The sequence below is a fragment of the Ranitomeya imitator genome, chromosome 3 (assembly GCF_032444005.1).
Source record: "Ranitomeya imitator isolate aRanImi1 chromosome 3, aRanImi1.pri, whole genome shotgun sequence".
NCBI lineage: Eukaryota > Metazoa > Chordata > Amphibia > Anura > Dendrobatidae > Ranitomeya > Ranitomeya imitator.
Window position 1 is genome coordinate 302,947,828 of NC_091284.1, and position 13,390 is coordinate 302,961,217.

Here is a 13,390-nt window from a genome sequence, read left to right on the forward strand (position 1 = left end):
CACCTTTGACACCCGCACCGCTACAGAAATTAAATTGACGTTCTATGGGTGCAAGCAGAGGCCACAGAATAGCCCTTAATCTTCAGGAAACACTGCAGGCAATCAGGCAGGTTGTCCCTAACAGTGTGCCAGTTCATTGAGGAGCGGTTCCTTGAGGGACTCCTGTGCAATAACCAAAGGGCCCAACTGCACCTCCTGGCCATACAGAATCCTGACCTGGCCTTTGCGCAGTTCAAAGACAAGGCCATCCAGGTGATACAGGAACAGCAGCTTAGCCGTACAGTGCCCCCTAGGCATCCAGCTCTCATGTACCACCAGGAGGTGGCGCCCTATCCTCAAGTCTCTGCTGAGGCCGATGCTCAGACCCTGGAAGATGATTCTCCCGCGGGACTATGCCTCCAGCTACAGGAGCTGACCAAGAATGTTGCTGCGTTAGCCTGGACCGTGCAGTCCCTACAGGAAGCCCCCAAGGAGAAGATCAAGCTGGCTTCCAAACCGGAGGATGTTCCCTGGCGACGACAGAAGAGGATCCCGCCGACCAGAGGCAGAGACGACGATCGCTATCATCAGGACGGACGACCCATCTGCTGCCGCTGCAATCAGGCAGGCCACATTGCAAGGTACTGTCATTTAAACGAGCAACCCCTGGGGCAGAGGGCCAACCCCCAGGAGTAGGACGACCAGGCCCGCAAAACTGGAGAGCCAAGTGCGTTGGAGGACGACCTGTTCTCCCCATTGTGATCGACGGTATCCCCATGAACGCTCTGTTGGACACCGGTTATCAGGTGACAACTATGCCTTATGTCCTTTATAAACGTTATTGGGAAGACACCGACATTACTCGTGGCCCTGATGACGATTTCACCATAGTCGGCAGTAACGGTCAGCCACAAGTGGGATACAAAGAGGTCACCATTAAAGTGGCGCGGGTAGAGTTAAAATCCCAAGGGATCGTGATTGTTGATATTGATCGACGTGAATGTAACCCCATGATGACCATCGGTACTAATGCCATAGAGGTTATTGTCCCATTACAACAGGTGGCCGAAACTGCTGGTTCCAGTGAGCAACGTGTTTTGCAGAAAGAAATCAGAGCTCTGGTACAGAGACAGCAGGTAGAACTATCTGGTGGAGAAATTGGCCGTGCAACAGTGAATGATTCAATCCCCATTGCAATACCCCCCAGGAGTGAAATGCTAATATGATGTCCGGCAGCAATAGGCCTCAGAGGTAAAGACTACCAAGCCCTGGTAGAACCTGTGTATTCAGATAGTAGGCCCACAATCCTGACAGCCAGAGGGGTGGTTGAAGTCCGCAAGGGGAGTGTGCCAGTACGTGTCCTTAACTGTGGAGAGAAAGAGGTCCACCTAACCAAATATGCCACAATTGCCAAACTGTTTACTGTTGATACCAATGTGATACAGGCAACAGAACCCTTGGTCCCGTCCAACCAGGCGGAGGACAATGGCTCTGCAGGACAAATGGAAGATTGGTGTCAGAAATTACACATAGGCACTGACTCTACACCATCATACCAAAAACAAGGGGCTTACAGGGTGGTGCATGAGTATGAGCGGGTATTCAGCAAAAACCCACTAGATTTTGGGCAGGTAAAAGGGATTCAACATCATATCCTCACGGGAAATCATCCACCCATTAAAGAAAGATACCGCCCTGTACCTCCAGCTCATTATCAGTGCGCCAAAGACATGTTGCGGGAAATGAAGGAGGCTGGGGTAGTTAGAGACAGTTGCAGGCCCTGGGCAGCTCCATTAGTCCTCGTCAGGAAGAAGGATGGCACGATGAGGATGTGTGTTGATTATAAGCAGATAAACCGCATTACACATAAGGACGCATACCCTTTGCCTAGAATAGAAGAGTCATTAGCTGCTTTAAAATCTGCTAACTACTTCTCTACCTTGGATCTCACCAGTGGGTACTGGCAGGTTCCTGTAGCAGAGGCAGACATGCAAAAGACGGCCTTCACCGCACCTATGGGTCTCTGTGAGTTCAACCACATGCATTCGGACTGTGCAACGCTCCAGGAACGTTCCAGAGGATGATGGAGTGCTGTCTTGGACACAAAAACTTTGAAACAGTCTTGCTGTGTCTGGACAATGTCATTGTCTTCTCCAAGACTTATGAGGACCATCTGGAACACCTGGCTGAGGTGTTCGAAGCCCTGTCCAACTTTGGCCTAAAGGTAAAACCATCCAAATGCCATCTGTTAAAGCCCAAAGTGCAGTACCTGGGCCATGTAGTGAGTGCCGAAGGAGTGGCCCCAGACCCTGACAAGGTTACTGTGATCAGGGACTGGACGAAACCCAGCAACCTCCATGAAGTCCGGCAGTTCCTCGGGTTGGTAGGCTATTACAGAAGATTTATCAAAGATTTCACCAAGCCACCGTGACATCCCCCTTGTGAACCGAAGGGCCCGGTACCGAGTACCCCACTGCCCTACGGGGGCGATCCATGTGCCCTGGACACTATCTAGCTACACAATCTGACTGGTATACAACCACCTATCTAACTAGCTAAAATGTGAGATACAGCAGGCTTTTTCACATTTAGCTAATGAAAAATATTATTTAGAATGCTACACTCGTGCATGGAGCACAATAGAAGCAGAGCACTTGTAGGACATGTGCCCTGCTGGCTTGGACTGTGGACCTCAGTAATGCCCCCCCCCCCCCCCCCCTCAAAAAAAAAAAAAAAATTCCATAAGGTAAATTTTACAGCCACACTGGACACTATCTAGCTACACTATCTGACTGATTTACACCCACCTAACTAACTAGCTGAAATCTTGCTTTAATGACATAATGGGGCTAAAACAACATGTCTGCTATTTATATTGGGAGGGACGTGATTTCAGCAGCCAATGACACAAGCCGTTGGGTCAGGACATTGTGAGTGTTTCCTGCACCCTGTTTGACTAGCCACAATGTGCACACATAAAGTTAGAAAAAAAAATGACTGCCAACAAGAACGCCGCACCTCTAAGCTCTGCAAACCCCCTCCCCTCATCAAACACATGTCAAACGCTCATGATACACCACCATTATCATTGCTAAAGTGCTGAAAATATTTTTGTGGCAACGCAAATATTTTCCCGCACATTTACCGAATGTTACCGATTTTTACCGATTTTATAAAATTTTGCTTGAGTTTCCGATCACGAATCCGAATGTGCCATATTTGTGCCGATCATTTTCTGAACAAATTCGCTCATCACTAATTATAAGGTGACCATTATTCTGTATGGAGGATTATATGAGGCCCATTATTTTGTGTGACCATTATTCTGTATGGAGCATTATTAGGCTATGTGCACACGATGCGGATTTAGTGCAGATCCGCAGCGGATTTTTCCTGCGCAGAAACGCTGCAGATGCGCACTGTGATTTACAGTGCAATGTAAATCAATGGGAAAAAAAAAAGTTGTGCAGATGGTGCGGAAAAATCCACGCGGAAACGCTGCGGATTTAAAAGAAGTGCATGTCACTTCTTTTGTGCGGATATGCAGCGTTTCTGTATCCTTCCATTATAGAAATCTGCAGTGGTAAAAACCACAGAAAATCCTCACAAAATCCGCATCAATTCCGCATAAAAACCGCACAAACTCCGCGGCACCTGTGGTTTCAGCCAGGAGATGCGGATTTTGTGCAGAAAATTCTGCACCACATTCCACAACGTGTGCACATAGCCTTTGGGGTCCATTATTCTGTAAGGAGCAATATAAGGAGTTCATTAGCCTGTATGAAACATTTTATGAGTCCCTTTATTCTGTATAGATCACTATGAGACTTATTTTTGTGTTTGGAGCATTATATGAGGCCCTTTTTCTGTATGGAGCATTATTTTGAGCCCGTTATACTGTATGGAACATTATATGGGGCCCATTATTCTGTATGGTTTATTATATGTGGCCTATTAATATGTATAGCGCATCATATGGGGCCAATTAAACTGTATGGAGCATTATAACGACTTCATTATTTTGAAAGGGCATTACTTTGGAACCATTATTCTCTGGAGAATTATGAGGCTCAATTTTCTGTATGGAGCATTATGAGGCAAATTATTCTTTATGAAGAATTTTATGAGGCACATTATTCTGTATGAAGCATTATATAGGGCCTATTATTCAGCAAGGAACATTATTCTGTATTCAGCATTTTAAGAGGACTATTATTCTCTATGGATCATTATAAGGGGCCCATTATTCTGTACAGAGCCTTTCATTTTAAATGGTGATTATAAGGTTTTGCTCACTGTAGTAACTTCCTACTCACAAGCATTTTTTGTCCCCTGATAAACCGTGGTCTATCTTCCTAGGTTAAACATGTCTGGATGGGCTTGTATCACTGCACTGGATGAATATATTCTGTATTTGCTGCTATTTTTTGATCACTATTGCCAGGGGATTTAATTTGAGAGGTTTTTGTTAATCCCACAAATTCCTGATATCACAGGCCGGGAAGGTTATGAGTACCACTGGCTGTGATCTTTGGAGTGAGCAGCTCTCTGCTGCCCCCTATCATCCGGACAATTACACAATGATCAACGGAGAAGGTCGCATCTTGTTCGCACCACAAGGCCAGTTATCGGGGAAAAAACGGGGAGTGTATGGCATATACACCTCCGGATTCCAACATATGGAATATTTGTCGACACCTCTGTACGGTCTCTGCTATCTCTACAATAACCTCAGACTACTTGCCGCCACTGTAAAAGTAGTGCATTTACCACTCCTTAGTTGCATTTAGATACTTTTTGACTTTGAGAACTATAATCAATCCCCTAATGTATGGACAAATCGCACATTTAAGAAAAAAATATAAAAATTTAATTAAAAGCAAAATAGAAGAGGTACACTTTGTTTGACCTAAATACTGAAATACAAACTTCTGTTAATGATGTCTGATAAAAATATACAGAGATATATTTTTCCAGTAGGTCTTTGGCGATTCATTGATTTATTGAATTTTCTAAATGGTCTTCCTTGGTTTGGGGAAATTCTTTCCCTTCTGATGTCTGCAGCCTTTTAAGAGATGAATCACGTCGAGAGAGAACACCTCCCCATAATCCTTGAAAACCACCACCAGTGGCTACACGCTTCTCTAAAAGAGAGAGAAAAACACTGTAAGAATTCAAAATAAAGCAGTCATTTCTAGAATAGATAAAACATCGGGAATTGTAACTTTAGTCTAAGATCACTTCTCACCTGGCTCCGTTTTCTTCTGATACATTCCCATATGTTGTTAAAAAATGTTCAATATAAGTACCATTTTACACAGTGATTCAAAAATTACGGTTCATAACTAAAAGCCTCGAGTTAAAATAGATTTAATGATAAATGGTCAGTGTGGAGACAAAGCATTGTATCTTAATTAACCAGACGACTATTTTTATCAAACCAGATAGAATAGACTTTTATCTATATGTTGACTTTTTAATTTAAGTGTTTCTGTCTGGTTGATTAAGAAAACAGACTTTTGCTTGTGTAAGCCTGTAATATTCACTTGTAGGTTGGCATTTAATGTAACATACTATGCTGTTATCCTTGATGACTAGTGATGTTTACTGATATGCTATTCATGCATTGTGTAGGCCAAATAGTTTGTTGACTTTAAAAACAGAGGAGGAAAAACTATGCAAATAGATCAAATAATCAAATAATGCTACTTGAGCTCATCTTCATCCAGTATTTACATAAAGGATAAGAATGAAGGACACTTGTTAAGTATAAAAATAGGGTACATGCTCTGTATAGAGAGAGACCAAGAGAGAGACAGCCAGAGATTCTGCCAAGACAACCAAACAACCAAGTGGCCATACAGGACTGCTGCCAAGACATCATAGATCCATCATGAGGGACACAGATTTATCATTCTGCATTATTCTGGCTTAGGGAACTTCGGCTCCAGCTGGAAGAATACAGATCTGCTCCATTGACCATAATTGTACCATGGATCCATTTGGAGAAAGCCAGGATTGAGATCTGCTGGTCACCTGGCTCAATGGAGATGTTCGGAGAAGCCAGATTGTGACCATTGGGTCAACTGGCCTTGTAACTGAATGGACTGTCATCTTCCTTAGCTTGTCGTTACCTCCTCTCTGTGTGTGTGCCACAAGTGGAGTAATTGAACCTGAATGATGAAGTTGAACCTTCAATCAACTGGCCTTGTACCTGAATGGACTGTCAGCTTCCTTTGCTTGTCATTACCTCCTCTCTATGTGCGTGCCACAGGTGGGGTAGTTAACCCTGGAAGATGAAGCCAGGTTGTGATCCTCGGGTCAACTGGCCTTGCATGTGAATGGACTGTCATCTTTATACGCTTGTCGTTGCCACCTCTCTATGTGCATGCCACAGGTGGGGTAGTTGATCCTGGAAGCTCTGAAGTAACAGCTGCTATTATCTCAAGTCAGCTGAAGGGTGAGACTCTGTAATGTGCACCATCTTGGGGTATTTTTCTGGGACTGTTCTACGCATTATCTGCCTGTTTGGTAGTTCAATAAAGTATTGCTACATTGTTTTACCCTCACCCTGTATTGTCTAAGTAGTGTTTTGCCCACATTAAAGGGAGAGCATGCATGCGGTGAGACAATCCCTGGTCCATGCGGTTTTGGCTAGCAGACCTGGGGCACCCGCTGACCCCCCCCCCTCATGTTTCTACAGTCAGTGACTGAAAATCAGAGCAATACTGTCTTAGTTGTCCATAGCAACTAATCACAGCATATGCTTCATTTTTCAGAAGTCAAGATTAAAATGTGCTTATGTAGTGTGAAATAAGATGGTTATTCAAGAAAGAGCTTGAACGAGCTTGAACCCATAACTGAAACAGTGGAGCCCGTATCCGAAGATGTGTTGCCACATGTCTATACAGAACGGGACTACCACCTAGACATGCTGTGTCACCAATGGAAATCACTTTGAAGATTTGTAGTGTATAGATAAATCTTGGAAAGACAGTATATCATTTTCTGTTAAAGTAGTGCTATGATCTCTTGGTACTGAATACCGAGACTATATTTTTGCCCCATCCTTTTTGAATCACCCTGTATAATTGTAATTTTTTCATTACTTTTTCCTATGTTGAGAACAGTATGGTACAGTCTCATGTGCAGCTAACCTACGATACGGCAGCTTCACCTCTGGCTTTAGGGACTGGGCCAGAAACTGGTAGCAGAGTAGTATTTACACAAATGCGTCAGGACAGATCATCACCGACAACATTAACCCCTTAAGGACCGAGCCACTTTCTCCATTAATATCTGAGCCTCATTTTTTCAAATCTGACATACATCATTTTATGTAGTAATAACTCTGAAATGCTTCAATATATCCCATAAAAGGTATCAACCACTGAGGACTCTCAATTCTAAATATTTTTCAATATATCCCAGTGATTTTCAGACTGTTTTTTTGTTACATATCGCACTTCATCATAATAGTACATTGCAGTTGATATGATTTGCATTTATATTTGAATATCTTTAAAATTTGTCAAAAAAGTTGAAAATATGAAATTTTGAACTTTCAATTTTTGTATTCTTAAAGCAGGTAGTCGTGTCACACTAAATAGTTAATAAATAAGATTTAACACATGTCTACATCAGCACCATTCTTGAAACTACTTTTGTTTGTTAAATTGTTAGACAGGTTAAAAGTTTCTAGGCAATTTTTCATTTTTTCAAAAATTTTTACAAAACCTGTATTTTTAGGGACAACTTCAATTTTTAAGTGACTCTTACGGGCCTAGACGTGAGAAAACTGGCAAACAAGACAACATTTTAAAATCTTCACCTCTCAAAGTATTCAAAAACACATACAAAGTTTGTTAACCTTTTAGATGCTTCATAGGAATTCATTCAACTTAAAAAAAAAAAAAAAATTTTTAAACATTTTTTTTTTGCTTTAGCCTCACATTTTTCATTTTCACAAAGGTAAAAGGTGGAAATGGACACCTCAGTTTTTTGTGCAATTTCTCCTAAGTACACAGATACCCTATATGTGGGCAAAAGCTACTGTTAGGTCACTTGACAGGGTTTGGAAGGGAAGTAGCGCGGTATGATTTTTGCAATGGAAATTTGGCCTGGAATGGAATGCGGTCGACATGTTACATTTGCAGAGACCCAAGGTGCCAACACAACGTCAAATATACAACTCCAATTTGGCAAATACTCCCGTCAAGGAATTCATAGTATTTTATAATACTGGGTTGTGAAAAAAATATGATTTTTTTTCACAAAAATGTTGCTTTAGCCCCAAAATTCCCATGTTCACAAGAGGGGCTACACAATAGATTGGTGGGTCAATTTTCTCCAAAGTACAATCATACATCAAGTATGGTTAAAAAACTACTGTTTGGGCACAAGGCAGGGCCCAGAAGACAAAGAACATCATTTGACTTCCGGATTGCAATTGTTGCTGGAACAGATTATTGATTCTATGTCACATTTAGAGAGCTCCTAAGGTGCCAAAACATCAGAAAATTACACAAGTGACCACATTTTGAAAACTGCATGCCTTGAGGATCCTATATTGTACATATATGTAATGAGCATTTTAAACCAACAGGTTATTTATGGAATTTTAGAACATGGAGCCGCCAAAATGAAACATTGCGTTTTTTCCATGAGGATGTTACTTTAGCCCCAAATTTCTCATCTTGACAAGGGTAGCATGGGAAAATTTATCCCAGAATATGTTATGCAATTTCTCTTGCTGTTGTCCCATATGTGTGGGAAAACTAAGGTTTGGGTGTGTACTCATCAAAGAGTGCTCCTGAGTCCTGTTGTGTGCTCCTGAGTCCTGTTGTGTAACAGGACTCAGGAGCACACAACAGGACTCAGGAGCACTCTTTGATTTTTGGAGTTTAAATTTGTCTCTAATAGATCGGGGACTCCATATTGCATTTGGAGTGCGCAGAGGTGCCAAAACAGCAGAACCCCCCAAAAGTCACCAAATTTTGGAAGCTATACCACTGAAGAAATGTATTTAGGGGTGGGGTAAGCATATTGAATAGTGATGAGTGAACACTAAAAAGGTCGGGTGCTCGTTGCTCGGGTTGAGCACCCAAGCATTCCAATTTGCTCAACCCGAGCAACGAGCCCAATGTAAGTCTATGGGAAACTCAAGCATTTTTCCAGCGGCCGCCTCTGGTGGTCTTTAGAGGGTCTAGAAAATGCAGAAATATAAGTGAACAGTGCTCAAATGACATGGGAACAGCATGGGGAAGACCCCGGGAAGCATTTCTGACTCCCAGGTCACTGCTGTGAACAATGTTGTCAGTCTTACGCCACTTTTACAGACTCACAATAAAGTATACAAAAACTAAACCAAAATGGATTTTCCTGGGAAATATGTTAAGGAACATCCTTTCCAGGGTAATGACTTGTATATAAGGCAAAATAAATAACCAAACACAAAATTGCTCCTCTACACCTTGAGCTATGTTCACACATAGCGTTTTTGATGCGTTTTTGAACTTCAGCATTGTTTTCGACCAAGACATGCATTCACTGGGAAATTAAATTTTAACGCTTTACAAAGTTATCTGGCCATGTGGTGTGTGACACATCATCAGACACATCCAGTTTCATTTATGAAGGAGGGACTCTGAAAGTCACAAAGCTTGTTTTTGTAGGGCCATCAGGTGGCCTTCACTCTTCTTAAAGGGCCAGCAGTAGGCCCTTACTATTCATAGAGATCCATCATCAGGATATGCTTTGCTGTTCCCATTATTAAACAGTCTCCTATACTGTTATTGCGTATGCAGTGAGAGGCTGGGCTGCCAAAAATTACGACGCACCCCAATATCCCTTTGACGAGATGTACAGGAGGGCCTCATGAAAAAAATGTTCCCATTATTAGAAAGTGGGTCTCTCATAGTGTTTGCCTATGCAGTGAGTGGCAGGGCTGCCCAAAATTTGGGCACACCCCAATACCTATTTGAAGAGATGTACAGGAGTGCCTCCTGCAAACAAAGTTCCCATTTTTAGGAAGTGGCTCTCCCATACTGTTTGCGTATGCAGTGAGTGTAAGGCCTGCCCAAAATTTGGACGCATCCCAATACTCCTTTGAAGAGTCGTACAGGAGGGCCTCCTGAAAAGAATGTTCCCATTATTAGGAAGTGAGTCTCCCATAGTGTTTGCCTGTACAGTGAATGCAAAGCCTGCCCAAAAATTAGACGCACCCCAATACCCCTTTGAAGAGACATACAAGAGGGCCTCCTGAAAACAATGTTCCCATTAATAGGAAGCAGTTCTTCCATACTGATTGCCTATGCAGTGAATGCAAGGCCTGCCCAAAATTTAGATGCACCCCAATACCCCTTTGAAGAGACGTACAAGAGGGCCTCATATGAAAACAATGTTCCCATACATAGGAAGTGGGTCTCCCATACTGTTTGCCTATGCAATGAATGTATGGGCTACCAAAAAATTGGAGGCACTCCAATGCCCCTTGGAAGAGACGTGGAGAAGGGCCTCATAATAAAATGTTCCTATTAGAAAGGAATGGGTCTCCTATACTTGTAATGCCCATGCACTAAGTGTATGGGCTGACAAACATTTACCCCGGGGGTATACATGAACATACTGTATACCATTTTGTTACGGGCATTATAAGCACTCTTTAAAAAAATTATGTGTGTGTTGAATCACGGACCACTGTCACCCTGGTGATATGGTGGTGGAGGATGAGGATGAGGAGAATGAGGAGGACAACAGCAAATAGCCAAAATCAGGAAGCGTATGCCCATGTGTGGGTGTGAAGAGGTGCATGTGAATAGACCTCCCAAAAATAGACACTGGATTTGAGTTTATGTTACGCTGCTATCATGCGGTGGTGTTGAGAAGTCTGGCCCAATCCAGCCCTTGTTAATTTTTAAAAAAGTCAGGCTGTCAGAGTTTTCAGATGACAGGCGGATGCACTTATCACTTATAATTCCACCAGCGGCACTAAAAACCCACTTTTAAAAAACACTAGCAGCAGGGCAGGCCAGGACCTCCAAGGCATACAGAGCAAGTTCATGCCACGTGTCCAGCTTGGATACTCAATAATTATAAGGCACAGAGGAATCACAAAGGATATTAGTAGCGTCAGTAAGGTACTCCCACAGCATCTTCCAAAACTTTGCACTCCTTGTGAAAGTACCCGGCGCCTCAGAGTCTGTGCGGTAGGAGGGTCTGAGAAAACTCTCCCAGAACTTGGCCAGTGTTCCCCTGCCTTTGCTGGAATGGAGTTGTGTTTCTCTCGCCTGTACTCCTTGGTTGTCCAACGAACTGTGACCTTTGTGATGCCAGCGTTTTCAGATGGGAACTTTTTAAATAATTTAGCAGCAAGGGCCCTCTGGTACTGCCAAATTTTAGTATACCTGTTGGCTTCAGGTATAAGAGATAGGAGAACTGGGTCTTGAAGTTTCACCAACCAATAATGACTGCGACACAAAATTTGGAGAACACGAGGGTCATGAAAGCCAGAATAACAAACTCAGCCATGTGTGCCAAACGGCTAATGGGCAAGACCTCTGTGTCCTCACCAAGAGAACAACTGACCATGCTCTCCATTCTTCTCCTCTTCCTCCCTGTCCACAGGCCATCCACACTGAACAGACGGTATGACAGTTGTGCAGGTAGTACCATCTATAGCACATGAAACTAGCTCCTGTTCTTCGTCCTCTTTCTCATTGTCACACAATCCACGTTGGCATGAGATGAGGCTGTGTGTAATTACCCTGTATGGTTCCTTGCTCCACCTCATCGTGATCCACCTACAATGCATCCTCTTTGATTGTGAGCAGAGAGCATTTCAGAACACAGAGAAGCAGGATGTTGACGCTAATTGTGGCGTCATCGCTACTCAGCATCTTGGTGGAGTCCTCAAAATTTTGGAGGAAGTTAAATATGTCTGATATCAATGTCCTCTCCTCAGGTCTTATGTGTGGAGTCTGAACTGAATATCGATGGCTTTGTTGATGCTGGTAGTCAACAACTGCCCTCTTCTGCTCACAAATCTTTTCCAACATCTGCAGTGTAGAGTTCGAATGCATGGGGACATCACACATCAGTCAGTGAGCCGGAAGATGCAAACACTGCTGAAACATGGCAAGGGCGGCAGAGGCTGTAGCTGACTTTCTAAAATGGGCACACAGGCATCATACTTTGACAAGCAGATCCGGCAGCTCTGGGCAGGTTTTGAGTAACTGCTGAATCACAAAGTTAAGCACATTGGCCAGGAATGGTATGTGTGTGAGCTTGCCTCGCCTCAGAGCCGCCACCAGGTTCCAGCCATTGTCACACATGACCATGCCAGACTGTAGGTTCAGCGGTGTCAGCCACAGACCTGCCTGCTCTTTCATAGCTGTCCACAACTCTTCAGCATTGTGCGGTTTGTCACCTAAGCATATTAGCTTCAGCACAGCCTGTTGCCGCTTGGCTGGGTTGAGGCAGTGCTGCAGTGCTTCCAGCTTGTGACTGATGTGGTCATTTCAGAGGTTGAGGCTGAAGAGGATGAGGAGGAGGATGAGGAGGAGGATGAGGTGCAGGAGCTGTAGACTGTTGGGGCAATCCTCGGCATCGGGAGAACATGTTCCATTCCAAGGTCCGACTTGGTCCCGGCTTCCACTCTGTTAACCAAGTGTGCCGTCAATGTGATGAAACGTCCCTGCCCACAAGCATTTCTCCACGTGTCCGTGGTAAGGTGGACTTTCTCAGTAACTGCATTGTTGAGGGCACAGCTAATGTTGTGGGACACATGCTTGTGTAATGTGGGGACAGCACACTGGGAGAAATAGTGACAGCTGGTGCCAAGGGACTGCTGCCACTATCAGGTTGTAGAAAGCCTCTGTCTCCATGAGCCTAAAAGGCAACTTTTCGAGTGCAAGCAGTTGTGAAATGTAGGAATTTAGTACTGTATCCTGTGGGGCGTATTTGCTCTTGCTTTCCAAGGACTGGGGTATGGACAACTGAACGCTGTTCTGGGAAAATGACGTGGATGTGCTGGATGATGGTGCTAGTTGAGTGTGTGCAACGACAGGTACAGGGCAGGAGGCATCTTCACATGCACTATGGACAGGGGATTGGCTTGCATGTACAACAGCAGAAGAAGCAGTGGTGTCACCCACAGACACTGTTCCTGGACCCTGGTGTTCAGCCCACAAAGTCGAGTGCTTTGCTGCCATGTGCCTGATCATGCTGGTGATGGTCAGGCTGGTAGTTTTGCTACCCCTGCTGATGCTGTGCTGGTAGGTGGAGCATATGGCCTTTTTGACATTATTGGCAGAGTCTTTAAAAAACAACCAGACCCGTGAAAACCTAACAGTTGTACTGGCAATTTCTGTCTTGTTGGTGTTACGGGGAATGGTTGCCCACCTTCTGTCTG

At 43.7% G+C, this 13,390-nt stretch overlaps 1 protein-coding gene across 2 annotated transcripts in view; it reads right to left on the reverse strand.

Moving 5' to 3' along the window:
* Window positions 1-4,826: 4,826 nt before the first annotated feature.
* The window catches only part of DEF6 (DEF6 guanine nucleotide exchange factor), an 854,760-nt gene continuing 846,196 nt past the window's right edge, over window positions 4,827-13,390 (reverse strand). For both annotated transcript variants that reach the window (XM_069756575.1, XM_069756576.1), the window contains exon 11: window positions 4,827-5,123. In XM_069756575.1, coding sequence (XP_069612676.1) covers window positions 4,972-5,123 — 152 coding nt within the window. In that variant the 3' untranslated portion in view covers window positions 4,827-4,971. The remainder of the gene's footprint in view (window positions 5,124-13,390) is intronic.